This window comes from Helicoverpa armigera, chromosome 24, assembly GCF_030705265.1.
Source record: "Helicoverpa armigera isolate CAAS_96S chromosome 24, ASM3070526v1, whole genome shotgun sequence".
In the NCBI taxonomy this organism is placed as follows: domain Eukaryota; kingdom Metazoa; phylum Arthropoda; class Insecta; order Lepidoptera; family Noctuidae; genus Helicoverpa; species Helicoverpa armigera.
The window spans coordinates 5,671,954-5,695,020 of NC_087143.1; the positions used below are offsets into that span (position 1 = coordinate 5,671,954).

Genomic DNA, 23,067 nt, shown 5'->3' on the forward strand with positions numbered 1-23,067 from the left:
GGTACATAAAAGGCCCACGACGGAACACGACGGTTTTTAGTCAGTAAGAGTCTGACACTCCCTCACCGCTGCCAACCCACAGCGAGAGAAAAAAATATATTTTGATATATGAACCAAAGTGGATCCCGGAGGATGGAAGGCGACCGAGAGGGAGACCAAAGAAACACTGGAGGGAAGACTTGGACAGCTTCCTCTCGGACTGGCCTCAAGCAGCGATGGATAGAGAAAAGTGGAAGGCTTTGGGGGAGGCCTTTGCCCAGCAGTGGGACAGCAGAGGCTAATAAAAAAAAAATGAACCTTATTGTAGTTAATATTAATAAGATTTGATGGTTTTACATCTGTAGCTTTTTTTATTGATAAACCAAAGTATGTTCAATCATTCCAATAAGTAATCAAAATTTGTAAACAAGCAAAATAAATGTAAAGTACTTAATAAAATTGATGTTTTTACTCAAATTGTGTTATAACAAAATATTGAGTACAACACTTTAAAATAACTACACCAATTTGGATTTCAGGGAAAAAGCAATTTTATTAAACTGTTACAAAGAAGATTCGGAAAAGCTGTTTATCGGATTTTGTATTAACATACCTACATTATTAATTGCTTCGATGAAAAAACTACAAAAAAGTTGAAACAGATACTAATTCAACGTTTTTACTCGAATTACACTCTAACTACGTACAATGTTCCGGTTATCGAGATAATATATTCGAATTAAAAACCTGGAGCTTAGGCTGTCCTCCAACGTCAGACCTTTTGTAAGAGAGATGCATGCCGATTTTTGTACGACTATCTGACGAGGATTTTCTGACCGACTTTCTGTAGGACGTTTGTATTGCACTGCTATCAGTGTTTTCTATTTTTCTCCTACACAAAATCGGTCACAAAATAAAACAAAAAGTGTTTATTCAAAGTAGGCCGAAAATCAGCACCTTTCGTAACGTCATAATTACATTAGACAGTTCCCCAAAAGCACCCAATGTTCACCGAAAAACCAACCATGAAACAACACCGTCGGATTTATTAACCCAAAACAAAATACAATCGGGACACATAGTAGGGGATTTCGCGTTGATGTTTAGAGTGCTCCCCACTCACCTACCACTTGTTATAATGTTCATATACCATTATATATTATACGTACACACATAGAAATCCCCTTTATTACCCGTCTGATGTGTGACGCAACGGAATGCTGAGATTTTTTGCTTATTTGAAAGCAACTCGGGGACTTTTGAAGATTCCAAGTACGTAATAATTGTATTGGGGGAAAAGGGACTTAGTAGATTTGGGCGCTTCTTATTTTGACAATTTTGTTTGTGGTAAGTCGACTTTTTTTGTACGTCAAAAAAATAGGTAATGTTTCTTGGAAACCAAGTTACTCGAACATGGCTAGATGTAAGTTTTGTAATATTCTTAGAATCTTGTATACACGAACGGTGTTTTTGGTGTAGGTCAAATAATTCGTTCAACGTACGAAATAACTTTTGTCGAGGTAAGTAAGCAAATGGAAGCTCTATCAATTTAACAAAGTAAACAACGTGTGTCTATAACATAGTTATATTTTGCTCTCACAGAAAAAACAGACATTAAAAAATAAACAAAATCAACATAGAGGTAATATTTTTCTTAGAATCAGTAAGTAACCTAACGCCCTTCTCTAAGAAGATCAAATTAAATATGTAAGCCGAAAAATATATTTTTTCCTGCAACCTGACGTGAGGAGGCCTTCGGAAAAAATGTTCGCGAAAAATTTATATTACACGAAATACTTTCGAGATAATTTCAGGGTAAGTAAGATTTTTTAAATTTTATTTTGTTTATTACTTCGCTTTTTGATATGGTTGAATATTTTTAATCGATCCAACAAGGGGAGAGCTTTTCAACGCGATGTGTGTTATTTTTTTAGGGTTCCGTACCTCAAAAGGAAAAAACGGAACCCTTATAGGATCACTTTGTTGTCCGTCTGTCTGTCTGTCTGTCAAGGCCCTTTATCTCAAGAACGCGTGGACGTATCAAGCTGAAATTCACATGAAATACTCAGGTCTATTGCCTCTTTAAGCTGTGAAAATATCAAACTTCTAAGCCAAGCCAATCAAAACATACAGCCGATTATGTCGATATTTTCAACAAATTTTCGACACTCGCAAAGGAATCAAAACCTACAGGATACTTCCCGTAAACTCAGAGTCTTGAAATTTGGCATGAAGCATTGTCATATAATGCAAATATAGGAAAAATTCCGAAAATCTCATTTTTTTAGTTATATAACATAAAAAAAAATATTTTAATAAAATGAAACTTACTACCTTATTTCTCACGAACGAATAAAGGTATCAAATTGAAATTTATACCAAATACTTAGGTCTATTGTCCCTTTAGGTAGTGAAAAAATCAAACTTCTAAGTTAACGCGATCAAAAGATACAGCAGTTATACCGACACTTTAGACGAATTTCCGTCACACGCTAGGGAATCAAAACCTACAAAGTACTTCCTGTGAACTCAGAATCTTGAAATTCGGCAAGAAGCAACGTTATATAGTACAGATAAAGGAAAAATTGCGAAAATGATAAATTTGAAGTTACATAAAATATTAAAATATTATTTTTGCTAACTTGACATAAAATATTTTTTTAATAATTATAAACTTACTACCTGCCCTTTTTCACATGAACGCGTAGAGATATTAAAGTTGAAATTCATATCAAACACTTCTTAAATATAATTGCCTCTAAACTGTGAAAATTTTTAAATCATTCAAAGGTCATTGGGCACCTTAGTATGGAAACCATAACCACGGCGGATACGAACGAAATATAGCCCAGTATAATGATAAAGGCTCTGATTTACTATGGCATTAGTCGCATCTATGTGAACCATGGGAATCTAGAGAAAATCAGGTGTAAACATCAAATATTTTCCTCATTTCAATGGGGAATTTAAACGACCAAGTTTGACGGATTTGAGAAATCATTTCTTTGTAGTGAAAGAGTATACTCGCCGTTTATTTCCATTGTCATCAGGTCAGGGTCTGATGATGGAAATCCTGAGAAATCGAGGGCAACTATCAGAAATTGTAGGCATGCATAGGATTAAAACTTGATTCTCAGATGTATGTCTGGTGATACTATCAAACAGTGAAAGTTTAGAGTTTACCTGATGATGGAGACGTGAGAAAGTTGAGAGAACTCTATGTATGTTTAAAAAAATAAAAGATCCCATTAGTAGTGAATTCTCATCTCCTAAAATAAAATAAGCTCCAACACAAAGTTACGTTATAAATTGTAAAGGAGTTCCCATAACTATATCTGATCTTTGCTATCGATCCCACAATGGCAGTTTAACCTATCTATGTGGAAAGTCTTCGCCAATACAAATTAAATAAGCCCAAACACGTGGTAGTTGCAACATACCGTTCAGGAGTTCCCTCGACTCTCTGTGGTCTCCATGATCAAATCAGCTCCAAACCTTCACTGTTTACAAGTACCCTCAAAAATACACTCACATGTCTGGTTTTGACTCGATGCGTGCCTACAATATTCAAGAGTTGCCCTCGATTTCTCAGGGTTTCCAGATCCTCATCAGATCCTGGTCATCCGAATTGGCATCTTCTTTCTTTATGAAAAGTCTTTAACAATAAAAACTAGCATTGCAACCTGTACAATCCTCTGAAACTGCTTGTCTTTTATATTTTTCAAACGATCCTGGACATTCGTCTCCATGGAGTTTTAATAAAATATTTATATTCAAAGAAACGTCATAATATTCTCCAAGATTTAAAACTACTTTGATTCATGTCCGCCACTTTTTACAAAGCGGGTGAGATATGCCCAATGACCTTTAAGACATAATTAGTTATTTTCAATCAGATTTCTGAATGATGACTATAAAATGTTCCCAGCCAGCACAAACCTTTTGAGTAATTTTTGTTTAACAGCAGTCATAGAAGCTAATTGCAGAAAAAAACTACTGTAAATAGCTGATATGGCGCTTACTCAGACGTTATTCAAGCAATTTGGGCACAAAATATACTGCTATTAGCTGTGTAATAGCAACGTAAAATATGAATAATTTTTGAATAATTGTACGACAAGCTGAATATTTTCTACATAAAAAGATTTTGTTCTTTAACACAAGTATTACAGCTCTTTTAGCCAGATGATGAGTGAATGATGAATGAACATATTATAATTGACTGAGTCCTTCAAAGCTCAGATATTCAGATCATACACAGCGTTTAGCTTATTTCAGGTATATTTTAGCAAGAAGTTGATCAAATTAAATATTGACAAATCCGAACAGAGTTATACATATTCGTAGTATAATATTTTACCTATCGTAAATTTTACCCTTATTTAGGCTTGATGGAAGAAATTGTAGGTGCGCATGCAACTTTACCGTGTATATATATATATATTTCGTGTAAATTTTTCACGCGCTTCCTGATAAGCCGGGTTTTGAAGAAATAAACAACATTTCTTCTAGTTATGTTTTTTACGTGTAAAATATTTTTTTAGTTTATTTCAATGTAAGGGTTCAAAAATAACCATGTAAAACTTTTTTAAGAATATTATATTTATTTCGTTATTAAACTTGAGTATTTGAGTATAAAATTCCACATCATTATAATTAGGTTATGTTGTTCGATAATGGCGACGCACATTCTGAATAAAATCTGATTGCACAGTGGCTTACCGTCTAATGTATGCATAACAGACCATAAGTGTCCACTTATTAAGTTGTGTTCTGGTTAAAAGTGGACTGCATTAAAACATTTTCGACAACTGTTCTATAATAACACACATGCGTACTGTAAGTCAAAAAATTAGGATTCAGTCATATAATAATAAAAACCCGATGAATTGAAAACCTCATTCTTTTAGAACTCGGTTAAAATATATTACTTCTGCATCTGAATCTGTTAATATTGCTTTAACTACAGTTAGCTGCACATGACGGTAATTTCGTACTCAAAGCGTCATAAAGTAGTTACAACAGCTATCTTTATTTCTGTTAAGTTACTATATGCTTCATAACAGAAACAAAGCCTATTTTATACAGCAGCTGAATAACTGTCAAGGTGTAGTGTGTAATACAACTAAAAGAAAACAGAATACAGCTTATCCAGTATCATGCTTGATAATGGAATTTTATACCAATGTTATACAAAAGATTACACGAACTCTTGAGTAGCAGGTCTTTTTACGATGATTATTCAGTTTGAAGAAATAAAATCCGCAAATTACTAAACTAATTCAGCTGATAGCATTGTTATAGCAAGAAATAACTTTAATACATAATTTGGTAATACACTCAGCTTATATTCATATATAATAAAGCTTAACCCTGCATAGAGTTAAATTCTTGGCCAGTTATCTGACTTGTGTGCTGCCTGGGTTGTATATAAATAACTTTAATAAAATAACTTTTACAAGGTACTGGCCTACTATTTTAGTTATATTATAAAATAAAAAATATTAACTATTTTGACTCTCACGAAATTACCATAACTATGATTGTTCTAAACTGAACGGTTGGCGCGAGACTCGCTTTTTACCTATACAGGATTTGTACGGAACCCTCGGTGCGCGAGTCCGACTCGCACTTGGCCGGTTTATTTTAATAAGGAAAACAATAAATAAATAAAAATATATTCATTCAAACAATAAATAATAAATTTCAATGTCTATACCACATTTTTTCCTGTGATTTAAAATCCATCATAGATGTTTTTTTTTCAATTCATCATTTGGCCAAAAGATCTAAACAAAGAGCTACATCTGTCTATTTACCTCAAAAGGCTCAACCAATTTCAATGACATTTGGTTTCCGGATAACTGTAGTTTGCTGAAGGACATAGAGATAAGTATATATTAATTATTATCACTTTAGTACCTAAGCCGAAGACCTTCTATAGATGTAAGAAAAACTACAATAACTACTTAATACTTCCTTCGTAAACTTGACATCAAACAAAAACCATCTAACATTTAAATCCAAAGGCTCACAAAATCTAGTTACAGTCTATTTGCAACTGAAATATTGTTTCTTACCTTTCATTAGATCGAGTCCTTTCAGTTTCAGGAAATCGAAGACCATCCGTACTGCGGAGGACGACTGGAACAAGGAAATTGGCTTGAGTTAGGAATTACCGACTTATTTGGTAAATGCAAAAAATGTTTGGCAAAATATTTTTGTGTGTGACTGTTTAGTGGGGATGGGAATATGTTTATGTTTTTTATATGTTCTTATAATTAAATGTAAGAAATGTATGTGTGTTGTATATATTTGTGTGGTTTTAATACAATGCCTAGGATTTAATTTCTAGAATGGCTCAGAAATACCTATGTGTTATAAATTATGTTACACACGTAATTTTCTAGGAAACTTATACATTTTCTAAATAGCAATCAGAAATTTTATTTTTAAGACTAGGATAGGCTAGTTTAGAAGACTGGGCTATAGGTTTCGTTGTCTAAAACGGTCAAATATTTAGGGACAACATTAAATTCCGTTTTTTTTAAACAACTTTTTAGTAAGAATCAAGAGTTTCACATTCCATTTTCAAAGTAAGAATAAAATAACTTATGTGTTATTGCTGTACTTGGGCATTAAAGTGTTTTTATTAAACTGCTTCAAAACGAGTATATCCATAAATAAGAACACAACGAGTTTTTGCTGACTCACCAATTAGTATTGCCATTCAATTACTGTAAACAACATCAATTCTTCCAGACATTTATTTCCTAAACACTAATTAACTTTCAACTAGAATTTCATCAAGCGGCACTATAAACGTAAAGCTAGGTACAGACTACGCGTTTATGATATGATTTTTTTGTATTAGTAAATAATAATTGAGTTGTCACAACATGGCATGGTTTCAACAAAGATACATAATTATAACATAGGAATTTTAATTTCAAAATGTGATAGATTAACAGCAATACCTATTAAAAATATCATAAGTACATAAAACAACTTTGAGCTATAATAGGTACGATAGTTACTGGACTTAAACATATAACTTATTATTTATCACTGATTTCATGTATTTCGGTATCATTATTTAAAGTTTAAAAAATTAATGAAAGCATCCGTCTCATTCTATATGCGGACTGTAGGTACAAAACTATCACTCCAATGATCGCGTAAGAACGCTTCGTCTGCACCAAACCTTAGGCTCTCGAAGACGCGATACTCGTGACGTCACAAGCGCGCGTTCCCGTCGTTAAAACTTGCTCAATTAAGTCTGCAGTTACACTGCGCGGTTGTTAGTGCAAACAACTTATGCTGTGTGTTCTGAACTGTGGTGTGTTTGTGTTCGATACTTTTTTATATTGGTATTTATGTTGATAGGCCATTAATAATAATATACTACAGTGGCTTCCACCCGCGGTTTTAGACGAACAAGACAACCTCGTAGCCGGATGGTGACAAAGGCTATGAGCTTCTCCCGGGTTCAAGCTACCTCCTCTCTACTTTTCAGCTTAATTGGTGAAGCCGTTCACACGTGATGGCGTGACCAAGGAATATAGGGTTTCATTGTTATCTCTAGGTCTGGATAGATAACTGTAACTTTACCAACTTATTTTCTTTTTTAGTGTATGAAATGAATTCATTCATTTGACACCATGCATTTTTTCTAAATTTTCTTACTTTTAGTTATAATTTACGTACCTACGTATCTTCTCTTTTGAGATCTTTTACTTTCATTCGCTAGTTGCATGTTTATTGCCTCTATTTTGATTTCTGCCATTTAAATTGTAAAATATAATGAATAAAAGGGGTAAATAAAACACTCAAAACTTCAAACTTCTAGATTTGTTTCTGCAAGTTTAATTTTAAACTGGGTTATGAATTCAAACTGGAACGCGTTGAAAGAGTAATTGGAATAATGATCGCTATTAATTGGGCTGTAAGAGAAGTTACGTAAAAACCTCGTTGATTTACCAATCTATAAGTTCAGCTAAATTACCACAGCTACCTATACTAAATCCTACATCAATACTGATAACAATTACATTGCCAGTTAAGTCGTATAAACCAGATTTCAACTTTAAAAACTGAATCCATGTCTTTTCATTCATTTGAGACATACGGTGCCACAGACACACAAAACAGATAGACATAGCAATCAAATATATAAATTGTAACCATCTTTTTCGTTGAGTTAACTTACTAAACCTCTTTTATCCTTTTTATTAATTTATGTATTTGGTTTTTATGTCACTCTTTGATTTTTATATTATGTTATGGTTAACTAAATGGTCTACGCATGATGTGGATTTCTGTAAGTGAAGAAACACATGGCATGGTTGTGTTTGTATATTTTTATGTATAAAGGTGTCTACACACCAAAGCCGCTGATGCCGGCGGCACAGCCCGGCGGCCCAACCCGCCGGCCGTATTTTGTACAATCATGCCGCCGGCTTTCATAGAGTATTTGACAATTACTAGAACACCACATGCCGCGGTAGTCGTGCCGCCGGGCTGTGCCGCCGGGTCAGCGGCTTTGGTGTGTAGACCCCTTTAAGTTGTTTATTTCTTGTTGGAATTCCTAATAAAATCCTAAATATAACAAAACTTAAATCAGCCTGACGACCTCTGACGTGGACTGCTATTGAGTAGCATTCGTGGACGCTAGCTTTACGTGCCAAAGATAACTAAAAGTAGCTAATCTAGTTCAACGAAAATCAACCCTTAATAGAAAATAAAACCCCCTTCCACTTAAATCAACTAACCAGACAGACATCTTAAGAACTCAAAACAGTAACAAAGTTCATACCACGCGTACGAGACATGGAGTCGTTAAAACTTTAACAATATTGTGATCCACTTGGAAACAGACTTGAACCGACGCTAATAGACATCGTAACTAGTTGCAAAACTCTAATATTATATATCTTAAAACTTACTGTTCTTCAGTTTTGTCTCTGGAGGGTAGCTTGATATAAATAAGTTGTAGATAATCTAGTTTGGAGTGGTTAATGGAAGTTTGATTTGGTTATTACGATAGTGCTTGACATCGAGGCTCGCCGCTTTCCATTTTTAAACGACTTCCCAAGAAGGAGGAGGTTCTCAATTCGGATGTTTTTTCTTTAGCTATCAGTTTGATAGTTATCCGAGTGGTGAATATGACGAGTCGTTCTGTAATGGTGATGACAAGTGCTATCGAAACTACCCAGAGACCAGGAAAGTGACTATTGACAAGCATAAGTTGTAAATTGTGGTAATTGTTTCGGTGTAAATGGGCACATTTGTATAATTGTACCTCCAGAGTAAGAAACCCGGTTGGCTAATTGATAGATCAAAGCCAATTTCGCAAAGAGGTTTTTTTTCCAAATATATATTTCTCCTTCTAGCGCAGTAGAGTAAAACCACGGAAAACAACGCATTAAACAAAAGAAAGCTTTCAATGCGATTCGTAGCCACAGATTTGGAACCTCTGAAAGTTTCATATCCAAGCCTTCAAGATAATGTTCAATTTCATTCCCAAACATTACAATATCAACGGTTCATGATAATTGACGGTATTTTAATGACGTCACCCGCACCCGGTACATGCGAGCTCAGTTATTACGTCATCGCGCCATCTATCACGTACAGTGGAGCACAAAAGCTGTTCGCGAATTTAATAACGAAACTATTGTGAATATATTTGCGATGAATTGTTTTTTGTTGATGGATGTACTCGAAATTTACTGGGTAGGGAACAGATGGTTTGCAGAAACGGAGTAGGAAAGATGAGCGGAGATGCCGTAGTGAAGGTAGGTCAGGCGCCTTCCAAATACGTACGGTGGGCATGACCAAAACGATTAGTTACGAGTGAGCTAACTAGGCGTTCGGGTTCTTTGAGATATCTGTCAACGAGTTTTGGTACATATTACAAAAAATGGCCGAGTCTAATAAAGGCATGTAAGGGGGAATACAGTAACGTTCCTCGTCCCCCGCATACTTGAATTTTGTTGCGCTTTCTTAGGCGATTTTCCGTTATGGCACCTCCGCTAGTCATTTTGTTATCCATGATCGCAGCCCAGTTTTTTTAAGGCTACAGTACTGTCGTACACAGACGGTGTCGTGGTTGACCGCGAAGAAAATGGCGGGTTAAACTACCAATGTGAGGTCTGCTTTTTATTTTGATTTATATAATTTGAATTGGTTTTTGGAGCCGTTTTGGCTTTTTGAAGGGGCGATATAAATGATATCTTATCACTAAATAACATTTGCATACGTAGCTATAGTTTTTAAAACAAGTCACTATAGTTACTCATAAACACATATTTTTAAATCAACTCTTTACTTTCAAATTTGAACATAAAAATACATAATAAACAGTTGTGTTTAGGAAAACTGACGCATATGATGTTTGTAAACTTGGGCTTAAGCCTTTTGTTACAACGGATAGGTAGGTACTTTCACAATATTTTCGACATTTCTCCCTAAAATTGTATCGCACCTACGAGAAATAAACTTAAAGCTAGCCCCTAAATACCATTAGCTTTTTACCCAACTAAACCATTTTAGTGAAAAAACGGAGCACAAAATGCTTTAGAGCCCCCGCAGACCACAGACTTTTTATCGGCCGATAGTTTGGTCGGGCTCTTAATCAGTACGCAGATGTTAGCAAGTGCGCACACTATGACGATTTGGTATCGGCCGATAAACAAGTTTGATGGGCTTCCCGATTCAATTCAAACTAAACTATCGGCAAACTATCGGCCGACCGTATAATCAGTATTGGCTCTCTACCACACGCGCACACATAACGATTTTTTTGTCGGCCGACTAAGCCGATAGTTTAGTTCGCTCCGAGCTTTGACAGCGAATGGTCGGGCGCGCGTGTTTTGTAAAATGGCGTCGCCCAATTCTCAGTCACTTATTTCGGAATCTTTGATCGTAACTTTGATCGAGTAATTTGGGATGCATACTTATTGTAAAATTTTCCATTTAATAATCTGTCACTAAAGATATGATGCACCCAATACTCTCGGGCTCTCTTTTCAATTTTCCCTCTCCGGTGTATGAGAGCAATAATAACATTTCTATGCAATGTTTTATTAATTTTCATTGTGCGGTGCGACCACTCTTTTCACCAGTTAGTTAGAAACTAGCAAATAGTCGGCAGACTGTTGCAATAGTTTGCGCGCTCATCACCGACTAAACTGTTTAGTTGGGTCGGTGTGCGTACTAGCAGGCCAACCCGACTAAACTATCGGCCGATAAAAAGTCTGTGGTCTGCGGGGGCTCTTAGGGGACATTTTAGAACGTTGCAGATCGTCTGCACTCGTTTATTTTGTAAATCGAGAGCCATCAGGATATCGAATTCGCTGCGGAATCGTTCAAAGTACTTGTTTATACAGCACTATCTCTTTACTCGATTTTATTTCTATCGATTTGTTGCCTTGAACACTCGATTCGATTGAAGAGAATGAATCGGATTGTTTTTAGTTTTAACTTTGATTAAGGTGGTGAATCAATATAACGAGAAGTCGGTGTCTAGTGGACGCAGCTATGTTTATTTTGACACCGACGTTTAAACCGGCCCCTAAGGGTCCATTCAGACAGATTTTTTTGTGTTTATTTTTTAGTCAAACATTCTCCTAAGACTGTCAAATACTATACTGAAAACCACATCAGAATCGGTTCAACCAAACGCGAGATAATCGCGCACAAACATACCTCCATGTAAGTTGACTTGATTCTATTTCTATCAATTTGTTTTTCTGTACTCTCGATTCGATTGAAAAGAATCGGAATTAGATTAAGGTATAAATATTTTCTTTAGATTTGGCTTGACAAGTTGCCAAACCTAACTTTTTCGAAAGCTTTTGATTATTTAAGCAAACAGACCTTTTTCAATTTGCACAGCTCGCTAGTCGTGATTTTTGGTATTACCTATTGTGTTTACTGCCAGTGCCGTGCCTATTTATATCACAAGTTTGAGCTTACAAAAAATACCCTGGCAGGTCTTTGAATCCTAATCTCAGGCCTATTAATCGTCAGCGAGGCCCAGCAGGGCCAAGGTCTGCCGGGGCTGCGGGATTGTTCGAAAGAGTTACCGCGGCCCTGGTACATACATAAAAGGCCTACGACGGAACACGACAGGTTTTAGTCAATCAAGAGTCTGATACTCTGTCACCGCTGCTAACCCACAGCGGGAGGGGTCATTTGATGATTTTTGACGTCGTTAAAAAAAGCCTAATAATCGTGTTAATATTGTAAAGCGAAAGTTTGTATGTATAGAGGTTGGCTCCTCTTTCACGCAAGATGTTCAAAATGGATTTTGATAATACTTGGCTGGATGTATACTAAATACCTACATCAAAATAACATGTAGGCTATCTTTTGATCCGGGCGAAGAAAGTAGTTCCCTCAGAAACCGATGGTGGAAGCTAGTGATATAAATAGGTAGTAGGTAGAAAATATACATGTAAAACATAAATAAATATAAACTGCATCGTAAACATTCAATTATAATTCAATTATTGACCCATTCAAACGTAAAACAATATTATTGGCCGTACGAATCCACCCGTTAAAAGTATAATAAATAATTATGATATCAATAATTAATGTTTGCCTTCAACGAAGTAAATACTGTTTCAATTGATCCTCTTTGTTGTTTTAATGACATGAATAATCAGTTATAGCGTCATCATTGAGAGGTTTTTATTCAAATACTGTTACTGTTACAGCCTTTTTACTGTTCCACTGCTGGGCACAGGCCTCCTCTCACACGGAGAAGAATTGAGCATTAATCACTACGCTTGCTCAATGCGGGTTGGTGATTTCAGACTATACATATAGTCCAGGTTACCTCAAGATGTTTTCAAATAAATATGTTTATTTGTGGTTCAAAATTACAACCACGGTGGTCAATGTCTAAAGAATGAATAGTCGGTACAGCAGTTTTTTGGATTATTTCAACAGTTTTAAATATTTCCTGATTTGTTTATTAGGAAAGGGTGCTTCTACACGATGCATGTAACCGGAGCAAGTTAATATGCGCAAGTGACAAGAGATATTGCCTTGGTACACGCACGTTTTTAAAATTCATATAACCTGCGCATGTGCCTCAACATGCGCAAGCTACTTGTACTCTTAATGTTATAATGCCGAAAATTTTGTTATTTTAACACGCTAACATTAGAGAGTACTGGACCGATTTGAAAAAATCATACAGTATAAACTAGACTATAATCATTGAAGGTAGGAAGGTAGAACAGGGTACTGTAATTCTGGTGCACGAAGTTTCTTTGGGAAGCAGGTGAAACCGCCGGTAAAAGCTAGTTTCAATAATAAAACTTATAAGTCTTCAAGGACCAATTTCTTTGACAAAAGGACCAGTCTTTGAAAGGAAAAACTAAATTGTTTTATTTAAAGAAGAATGAAAATTAAACGGGCTCAAAAGACTTTGTCACAGTGACAAAGATAATTCAGTAATTAAGAGAACTAATTGGACCGTTATAAAAATAGAATTTTGTACTCCAGTGGGTTTTGAATGATAAATTAATGTAACAATAAATAATTTAGTGATGAAGACTTTAGAAGGTGTTTGAACCCTACCAAGGAATTTTATCTTTTTTAAATAAAATATAGGTAAGTAGGTATATCCTTTCAATCTGACAGTTTATACACCAAGGGTATCCCGTTTCATCCGCATCCCTTGGGAGCAACTTCCCGCAATCGAATAAAACATAGTCTATGTCACGCAGGGATAGTGTAGCTTTTCAAAAGCGAAATAATTTTTAATCTGTCCAGTAGCTTGCAGTAGCAGTAACAAACATTTTCCAATCGGTTCATTCGATGCCTTAGTTAGGGAAACAAGTAAACAAACAAAAATGACTTTCTTCTTTATAATATTAGTATATGTAGATATAGATAAGGCCTTCTTGAGAAAACCGGCCTACTTACAGAGCTCTTTGTATCCAAACTTCAGGTGGGTAGGCGCTTACGTATCAAAGGCCTCTATGAATGCTCTTATCTAGGTTACATCTCTTGGTTTCTCATTGAAAAGTGCTCTGCGAAGCACTACTCTTAAAAGCCAGACGGTTGAGGCATAGTTTTAAAATATACTCTTGTAAACAGTTGTGAAGCTACGTATTAGCATTCGTAACAATGTCACTCACATGAGCACATGCGTATGTGCTCGATGCACGACTCTCAGCACTGATAGAACCGATAAAAGCTCGTCGATGCACATGCGTGTGAGTGACAGTTTTATGAACGTTAGTAGGCTTCACAACTGTTTACAAGAGAATGTATCTAAACTGTGTTTGCGGCCAAATAACAGGGTGTTTGAACATTTACCTAGGTCTGAATTTCGTCTGGATATGTTGATGATTTGTTGATAATGTTTTCCTGTTAAGTATTGTGAAGCGAAGGTCATAGGTACCCACTTAGCTTTTGCTTAACCTTTTGGTTGTAAGTTTTTCATTAATAAACTGTAGGTATGTACATTAAAAAACATACAGACTTTCAGATACAACCGGACATTTTTTTATTGAAAGGTTGATCTAAGGATTTCCAATAACAATGAAAAAGATTAGTACCCGAACACCATAAACAAACAAAAAAAAATGCAAAGCAAATGCTTTGCTTCAAAAATCTCAATTTCATATTTTTTTCCCCAAATATTTACAAAACCCTCCATTTACCCTATTTTCCCCTAATGCAAATTTTCCATTGCTTCCTCAAGTAATGTACAAACAAGAGAAGAATCTCAAGCAGTATCACAGATTAAAAATAATAAGGAAATGTTAATGGTTCATCATGTTTCTAAACGGTTTTTGTCAAAAAGGTCCGTTGTTTGGCAAAATAAGTAAAACTTTGACTCACTGCATGTAGGGTCAGTGAGCTTTAAGGATAACTGGATTAAAATGCATCTGAATATTAAAAAATGTATAGGTACCCTAGCACGCTTATGATCTGCACGACTATGACAGTTCTCTAGCTTTACCTAGCATTGTGTTTCTATACTAATATTATAAAGAGGAAAACTTTGTTTGTTTGTTTGGTTGTAATGGATAAACTCAAAAACTACTGGACCGATTTTAAATATTCTTTCACCATTAGAAAGCTATATTATCTGCGAGTAACATAGGCTACATTTTATCCCACGGGACGCGGGTGAAACCGCGGGAAAACGGCTAGTCTAGTAATAAAATATCGAGTTGATAAATTTATTGATCAACAACATGAAGTTAAAGAAAAACCCTTGAAACTTTTATTGAGTTAACATCTTCCACCATCAGCTTTAAGAAAGAATGGGCTGTCGACGCAAATCAATATAGTAGGTATATATTTACTTATTTTAAGTTATCTCTTCCGTAGCAAAGTTTTTCCTTGATTCACTAGTGTGTTACGTGCTTTGGTAATAACAAAGTATTGTTTATCTTTATCAAAAGAATACCAACAAATATTAACAACACCTATTTAGCAATAACCACTTCAAAACATCCTTAAAACAGGCGACAAAACTTCAAAACACACCATTCAACTTAAATCGCTTTGAACAAAAGATTTTTCAGCGGCACAGACGTTTTAGCGATGTTTAGCCGAATCGTTCCCGCGGGCCGTGGGTATCATTCAGCGCTTACTGGCGACCAGAGAATTGTACACAATAACAGTTAACATTTATAGTGAGTTTTTTGCGTTTTTGAAGGGCCTAGATAAGATTTTTTTGGGGTTCCATAAGCTGGGATTTTAGAGTTTGTTATGTCTTGTTTATTGGCTCGGTAGATACATGATTGGTTGTGCATCTGTTCGCGGTTTGACTGTGGTGTTCTTACCTAATTAAATTGGAACTATCTGGTCATATCGGAGAACTAAATGGCTCTACATATATAATATGTATGTAGGTACATGGGCTTATAATATATAGCGAATTAGAAAATATTGTCAATTAAATGACATGGCAAAAAAAAAATCATTCAAAACTTTTATCAACTAAGAAAGTGATGTTTAGCCGAATCGTTCCCGCGGGCCGTGGGTATCATTCAGCGCTTACTGGCGACCAGAGAATTGTACACAATAACATTAAACATTTATAGTCAGTTTTTTGCGTTTTTGAAGGGCCTAGATAAGATTTTTGGGGGTCCTTTGTGAATTACATGAAGTGGGATTTTAGAGTTGGTTATGTCTTGTTTATTGGTATGGTAGATAAGGGATTGGCTATGTGACTATGGTCTGTTCGCGGTTTTGATTGTACATTTATGTACTAAGAGAAATACCACATGCTGCAATACAATATGTACATCTGCTTATTATAGGTATACAGCGAAATACATTGTCATATTACACTTAACTTTACATAAGTTTCGAAAACTACAAACAAATGATATAGTTATAACGAAAATCTCAATCAGATAAAAAAATCAATTATCATTATCTGCCCCCAGCATTTTCCCCACTACTTATATTGGGGTCGGCTTTCAGTCTAACCGAATGCAGCTAAGCACCAGTGTTTTACATATAAAAACGGCCTATCTAACCTCTTCAACCCGATCACCTAGACAACCCAATACCCCTCGATGACACAGAAAAAAAACATACATTCGCATATTCTGTATTTTTAACTTTTAACATGCGGAACCGAACCGTATTTTCCCATTCACAAAAGTTCATCGGACTTTCCGTTTCAACGTCCGTCGAACGTTTGTGAAAAATAGTAAAGTGTTGTTCAAGAGTTTTATGCGACAAAAATGGGTTTTTTCGTTCCGTGTATTTTTGTAGTACTGTTTTTCGGAATGTTGCTTTGTATTGTGGAGGGTTTCGGCTGAATTTAGGATTAGAAAAGGTTCGACGGATTTATTCTTGTAATGGGTTAGATTGAAGTTATTGGTTTTTATTGGGAGCTTTGTGTTAGTGGCCTGTGTCATGGAACTGAAGTGATAAACTAGGAAAATATAATATAAATTGTTTGGGAAAGTATGTTGAGGTGTAGCATTCAAGTAGGCAATAGTGATTATCAATGTTCTTCACTGTTAACGAAATTAATTACCTATTAGTGACAGTACGTACTCACATTTTATGCAGGTAGGTAGTCTTATTTTAATTTTATTCCTATGTCTATATAACACAATAAACTATTTGATTACGGACGATTAGGTACTTTTAACGTTTATTATGCTAATGTTAAAAAACTGCGAGTCATTTCTTTTTACAGGAACTGGGCACTTGCTGGGTCTTCGCGTAAAATAGTAACTTATGCGTTATGTTACTTCATTACCTTAATCGATTAGGTATACGAAATTGCAGTTTGACAGATGCAAATTTTCCCTCATAGCAAATTGTATCCATATGACGTCGGGGTATAAAGCCCATTTAATATAAAAGTTTATTAAATAACTCCCACCAACAACGCAGGGCTCTTATATTAAAAAAGTTTTTCAAAAACTTTCGAACACGAAACGTTTCCGTGAATTTTCGCTTAATTAATGTTAAACCGTTTCGTACGAAATATGTATTGCTAACCTTCCAGTCTGAAAATATGATATTCTGAGAAACAACGGAAATAATATAATTACAGCGCTCCGGTAAACTGATAGAAGGTAATTGAGTTTCTGAACAAATTCAGAGGGAACCATTCCATAAAATATCATACTTGAATCATATACCGTCATAAACTTATAATGGCTTCATAGACACCAAAAAGGTTTTAATACAATTAAAAAAAAAATACTCACCAACAAAAAACAAAAGAAGTCGCCTCCAAAAATTCAAATCCATTTTCGAAATAAAACACTGTTCTTAAAAAAATAACAAGAGAACTCAAATTACAAAATTCGAAACACAAAAAATCTGTTCCATTTTCGTTAACTCATTTTGCACAAGGTTTCACAGATAATAAATTAAAGTGTTCTTTTTTCGAAAGTGTCGTCGTTAAGTTCGCGGGTTCTCTAAGCAGGCTGGGCTACACGTCTGCCCAGTAGCGAGTTTCGCGGCAAACTGAGAGCGGGAGAACCAATAGGGGTGTTCAACCCTATTCCATCCCGTTCGCTGAATTTGATGAAGCAATAGTTTTAATACATTTGAATTTAGAATGTTTGGGAAATTGCGTAGTTGAATATGTGTGGGTAGGTACTAATTTGTGTGGGGTATATGATTATGAGTAGGCGTAAACGCGTGCAAATCATGGAGAACAAAATGACTAGTGGAGATGCCATAATAGAAAATAACCTAAAAGTATATGCGTGCCAAAATGCGAATGATCGAGCAACGAAGAACGTTACTGCCTCCACTCTTATACGCCTTCTTTGTAATGCGCTTTATTGATTTGTGTAATTTTTTATATCCTTTCATTAATTTGCGTATGTTGGTTAACCTGCAATTGGCGACTGTGTAAGTCCTAGTAATAACAGAAATTGTACTCTTAGCTTTATCTATACAGATGCTGTTGGTAAACCATTTATTAAATTAAAAAAAAAATGCTCCCATTTTTGTCTCAAGGAACCCTTATTAGTTCACTCGTATCTGATCATTTTTGTCATGCATACCGTACGAATTTGACCTAGAAGAAGGCGCCTGACCTTCCTACACTATAGCATCTCTGCCCATCTTTTCTTCCTCCGTGGTTCAAATAGACATGTAGAAAGGGTAATCAGACACGAACTTGAGAACAAAGCGGTAAGTTTTTATTAATAATTCATTTTCGATTTTCATGAGGGCGTTTTCTTCACTCATTTTCATTCGCTCTTGACTGAAATCTGGTTTTAATACGATTATCATTTTAAATTAGTATGAGAGTAAACTTGCTAAGTAAATCGTTTTCGTGGAAAAAGCTTATGATTAGTTTTCCGACTGCAAGAAGCAGAATGCATTTTCCTTCTTCCAGTTCATAATTTATTCATATTTAATATACAATTTAAAAATGCTATTTGAGTTTCATCATCCTTCTTCACTAATCCCGATTTCTCATTAGGAATCGGCGCACCACTGGGACACAGAGAAACTCGCCACGATAAAAATGGTCACCCCATCCATGGACCGACCGCGTCATAAGGTTAAGCGCTCCTCAACCTCTTCAAGCAACCAGGTTGTTACTATTAGGTACTTAGTCATGAGCTCCTTTACATAATAATTATTTTTTAATCATTCTACTAATTTTGAAATTAAGTAATTTAAGTACCTACTCTGTTTAATAAATCCAACTCTGTTCAAATGAAACCCCGTCTATCTATCACTTCAACAAATGAACATCAACAGCAGAATATGGTATTTGTTCCCATATGAGTACAGTTTGGGAATCACATCGCTTTCCACTCGGTTTGATATCAACAACGCGTATTAGAGGGTACTTGTAACAATGCTATATTTGTACCCTCTTGGGTAATGCTCAGATCATCTTATAACTCTCGCTCCGTATGTTGTTTACTATGTAGGGATGTGCAGAAGTATAATAAAGTAAAATTAAATTTATTTTAGTGTGAAATTAATGTATGTATAAGTACAGGCTAAAAAAAGGCTGAAATCGCCAATCTGCCTTGAGCAAGCATGGTGATTAACGGTCATTCCTTTGATGATCTCGATGGCGCAATGGGTACCATGCCGGATTGCCGAACCTGAGGTCCCGTTTAATTCCCGGTTCGGTCGAATTTGTGTTAGGATCATGCTTGTTGGCCGTGGTTGCGGGGCTGCGGCTAGACAGACTGTCGTCAATGCGCAGCCCCGCGCGCCCCCACCCTCACCCGCACTACCCCGTTCGTCGCATGCGCCGGCGCCAGCGCCAGCGCCAGGCTGGCGGGGCTGCGCGTTGACGACAGTCTGTCTAGCCGCCGCGCGCCGGCGCCGTCTGATAAGTATGGCAACAGCGTATGAAAGGCGCCACCGCGCTTTTTGCGAAATAAATTGAAAAGAATTCGGTGCGGAGCGGCAATGCGGTAACTCCACTGGATGGTTTTATACTAATAAATTAAGTCAAATTTATACGTATGTATTTTGTTTTTGTATGAAAAAAAATATGACAAATAATCAATTATTTATCTTTACTATTGTGATCTATAAACGCAATACTACCCCCCATTCAAGTCCTGGCAGGTAATATTAAAGCACCTTATATACCTACTATGTATTTATTAATATGTTTATGTGTATGTAGTTTATCAGTTGTGTTAACACCCATAACACAAGTTAGTTATAACTTACCATGGGGTTAACCGACTGTGTGTCCCGACATTATTATTATTCCTTTTCTTTATGAGAAGAGGCCTATATACAAAAGTGGCACAATAAAAAAGCAGTAATTATAGTCTATGTCGAAATTTGTACTTTTCAAATGTTTGACCTAAACCTTCTGTCCTATATTTAGTACCTACAGTCAGTAAAGTTTTATCAAATTCTAACAATAGTCTTTACTTAAGTCTGATTCTCCCTAAGTGGGTATTATCATATTTTGTTGCTAAGTCTCATGTGTAAAGCATTTTGTCATAAAAACGATAGGTAGTTGTTTTTTTTTTTTGCGTCTCTTATCAAAGTGGCTTAAAGGAGCTTGAAACCATACTGTGGAATATATAATCATCGGCACGAATCTTGAGCGCTGACCTCCACCTGCGCAGAAGTGATTAATTGGGTCTCTTTTGTGGTATGATGGTAAAGTGGTGATTGGCCCGCAACGCATCGCGTCATAGCCGTCACTCGGGATTGATTCTTTGCTATAAATTACTTCTGCGCAGGCAAAGGTCAGCGCTCAAGATTCGTGCCGATGATTATAATTGCCAATATATCAAATGTTGTTCTGATTCGGATCTATAAATCAGCATTTTTAGTCTTTTGTTAACATATTTTTCACACATATTCCTCCGACACTATAAGCTAACTTCACAATGACAATAATATTTGAACTGTAACTAAATGTATTTCAATACACTACCATTAACTTTCAACCTAAAAATATACCACTAACTAATATAAATGAACTTCTGCTTCAGAATGAAATGAAACCGTTAATTGCTAGACTGCACTTAATACAAAATGCATACTTTTCAGGGTTCCGGAAATGAAAGTCTGCAACGAAAACCCTTTTACTTGAAGCTTTGCCTGATAAACATGATGGAATCGATTTTTCTTGAACTAAACCCTGCATATAAATAAGACGTTACATGACTGAATTACTCGATCTATAGATGAATATCGATATCGATATATCGATAAATCGAAAGTAAAGAGCATCGATGCTTGAAAACATCATGCATTTTCCCACCTTTTTCCATCATAAGATTAAACCTATTCACCTACTTACCACACATATGGCCTTAATCTATAAGTATCGATTAATCGAAAGCAAAGAGCATCGATACATGAAAACATCACGCATTTTCCCACCTTTTTCCCACATAAGATTATACTTACAATCCTCAAATATATGGTCTTATAACACGAAAGCCAAGAAAGGTACTCTAAAAATTTCAATATTTAATGGAACTACCTTGTATCTAGCCCTTTAACCTACTAAAAACTAATGTATCCTTCCTACAAACTATAAAAATAGTACTCCTGCACCACTTAGGTTGAGCACTTAAGCGCATTACCTTTACCGCAAATCACGCCTTACGCGTTAAGGAATAGGAGTCATAATCGCGTGATCTAATTAAAATATCACATGTACCAATTCTGCTATAAAGACAACCACGTTGTAATGTTGGTAGCAGATGTTGCAGGCGCCCATTACTGTATGTCATCTCTGCTAGTGAGGGGAAAATGTCGATAAAAATATCGATAATATAAAATTCATCGATACAATCTTCATTTTCTTTGTTAAGCTTAATTTTTTTTTACCGTGGTTTTGATGGGGAAAATGTATTGACATCAACAGGAAAATATGCTGACAAATACTTTTTGTTAAGGAAGGAACAGAGTAAAGTAAAAGCCTTATCAACATAATGCTCTCAAACATCAAAGCGAAGCGTGAACAAAAGATGCAAACATGTATTTTGATGTTTATCGAGAGAAATATATACAAAAATATTTAAAATAGGCTTTGCAGGACGTGACCTCTTGACCGACTTTATTAATACGTACGACTGTTCGACCTGTGTATAATAAATAATCTTAGATAGGTCGTATATAAAAAAAAAATAGTATTTATTTATAACTGAAATTTTGTTTTACCACTGACAACGTTATCAAAATGCTTTCATACCACACATAGGCAATCAAATATCCGACAAACGTTTCTAATCTATACAATGACTTAACCAAGAATAAGCTGACATACATGCCCAGCGCTGAAAGTATTGGCAAATCCCCTCAGGTTGAGGGAGACGTTTACCCAGTAGTGGACGTTTCACGGCCGTGACGACTACCTAAGACTTTTCAAACCTAAAAAAAAGAAATATTCCCCACAAAACTATCGACACGTTTCCCAACCCTAAGCCATCTAGCTGTCTAAAAGCTATTAGCAGTTGGCGACGGAGCCACCTGTGTCTGTCATTTCCTTACGAGAGATTACGTTCAGGCATTAAGTAGTGACTCGTATAGACGTATTTTAGCCAATTACTCGCTCGAGACGTTGAGGTTTTGCTCGAAAAGTCTGAAAGACAATTGGAATTCTCGTTAATTTTTAAGTGGGGATTACAGATGTAATGGCTTTGTGTTGAATGTGGAGTTTGTTTTCGTGTTGAAGTTGATTTCGGTTTGAGTGATGTAGATTTAAGTTTGAAAGGTTAGATGATGTCTGGTTAGATGACTTCATGGTTTGGGCGAATAAGTAAGGGTTTCGACATGGGGATTTGATATTTGTACGAATAATAGGTGGTATTTCGGTTCTATTGGAAAAAAGCTATGGTGTCCAAAACGCCTACCTTTCACCACTTCCTACGTGTGTTATTGCGTGGAAGAAGAAGCTTGAATATGAACATAAATAAATACGGAACATCTTAATTTTCAGAGCAGTTTATATCTTCAAGGATATTCATTGACGTCGGCTTTCAGGTTTCACAGAGAAAGAGAACCAAAAAAAACGCTCCTTTGAGCTTCCGCTCGATCTAGGACTTCATGCATTTCTGATACCTACCTAAACATCTGCCCTACTTATTTTCTGAAAGAGTCAATATAAGTGAA

General features: G+C 35.8%; 1 protein-coding gene across 1 annotated transcript in view; it reads right to left on the minus strand.

The window, feature by feature from the left end:
• The window catches only part of LOC110378787 (cell adhesion molecule Dscam2), a 95,982-nt gene extending 78,037 nt beyond the window's left edge, over window positions 1–17,945 (minus strand). Inside the window, exons 1-2 of the mRNA XM_064041237.1 lie at window positions 17,697–17,945; window positions 6,060–6,123 (exon numbers count right to left, since the gene is read on the minus strand). Coding sequence (XP_063897307.1) covers window positions 6,060–6,123; window positions 17,697–17,739 — 107 coding nt within the window. The 5' untranslated portion in view covers window positions 17,740–17,945. The remainder of the gene's footprint in view (window positions 1–6,059; window positions 6,124–17,696) is intronic.
• Window positions 17,946–23,067: the final 5,122 nt, after the last annotated feature.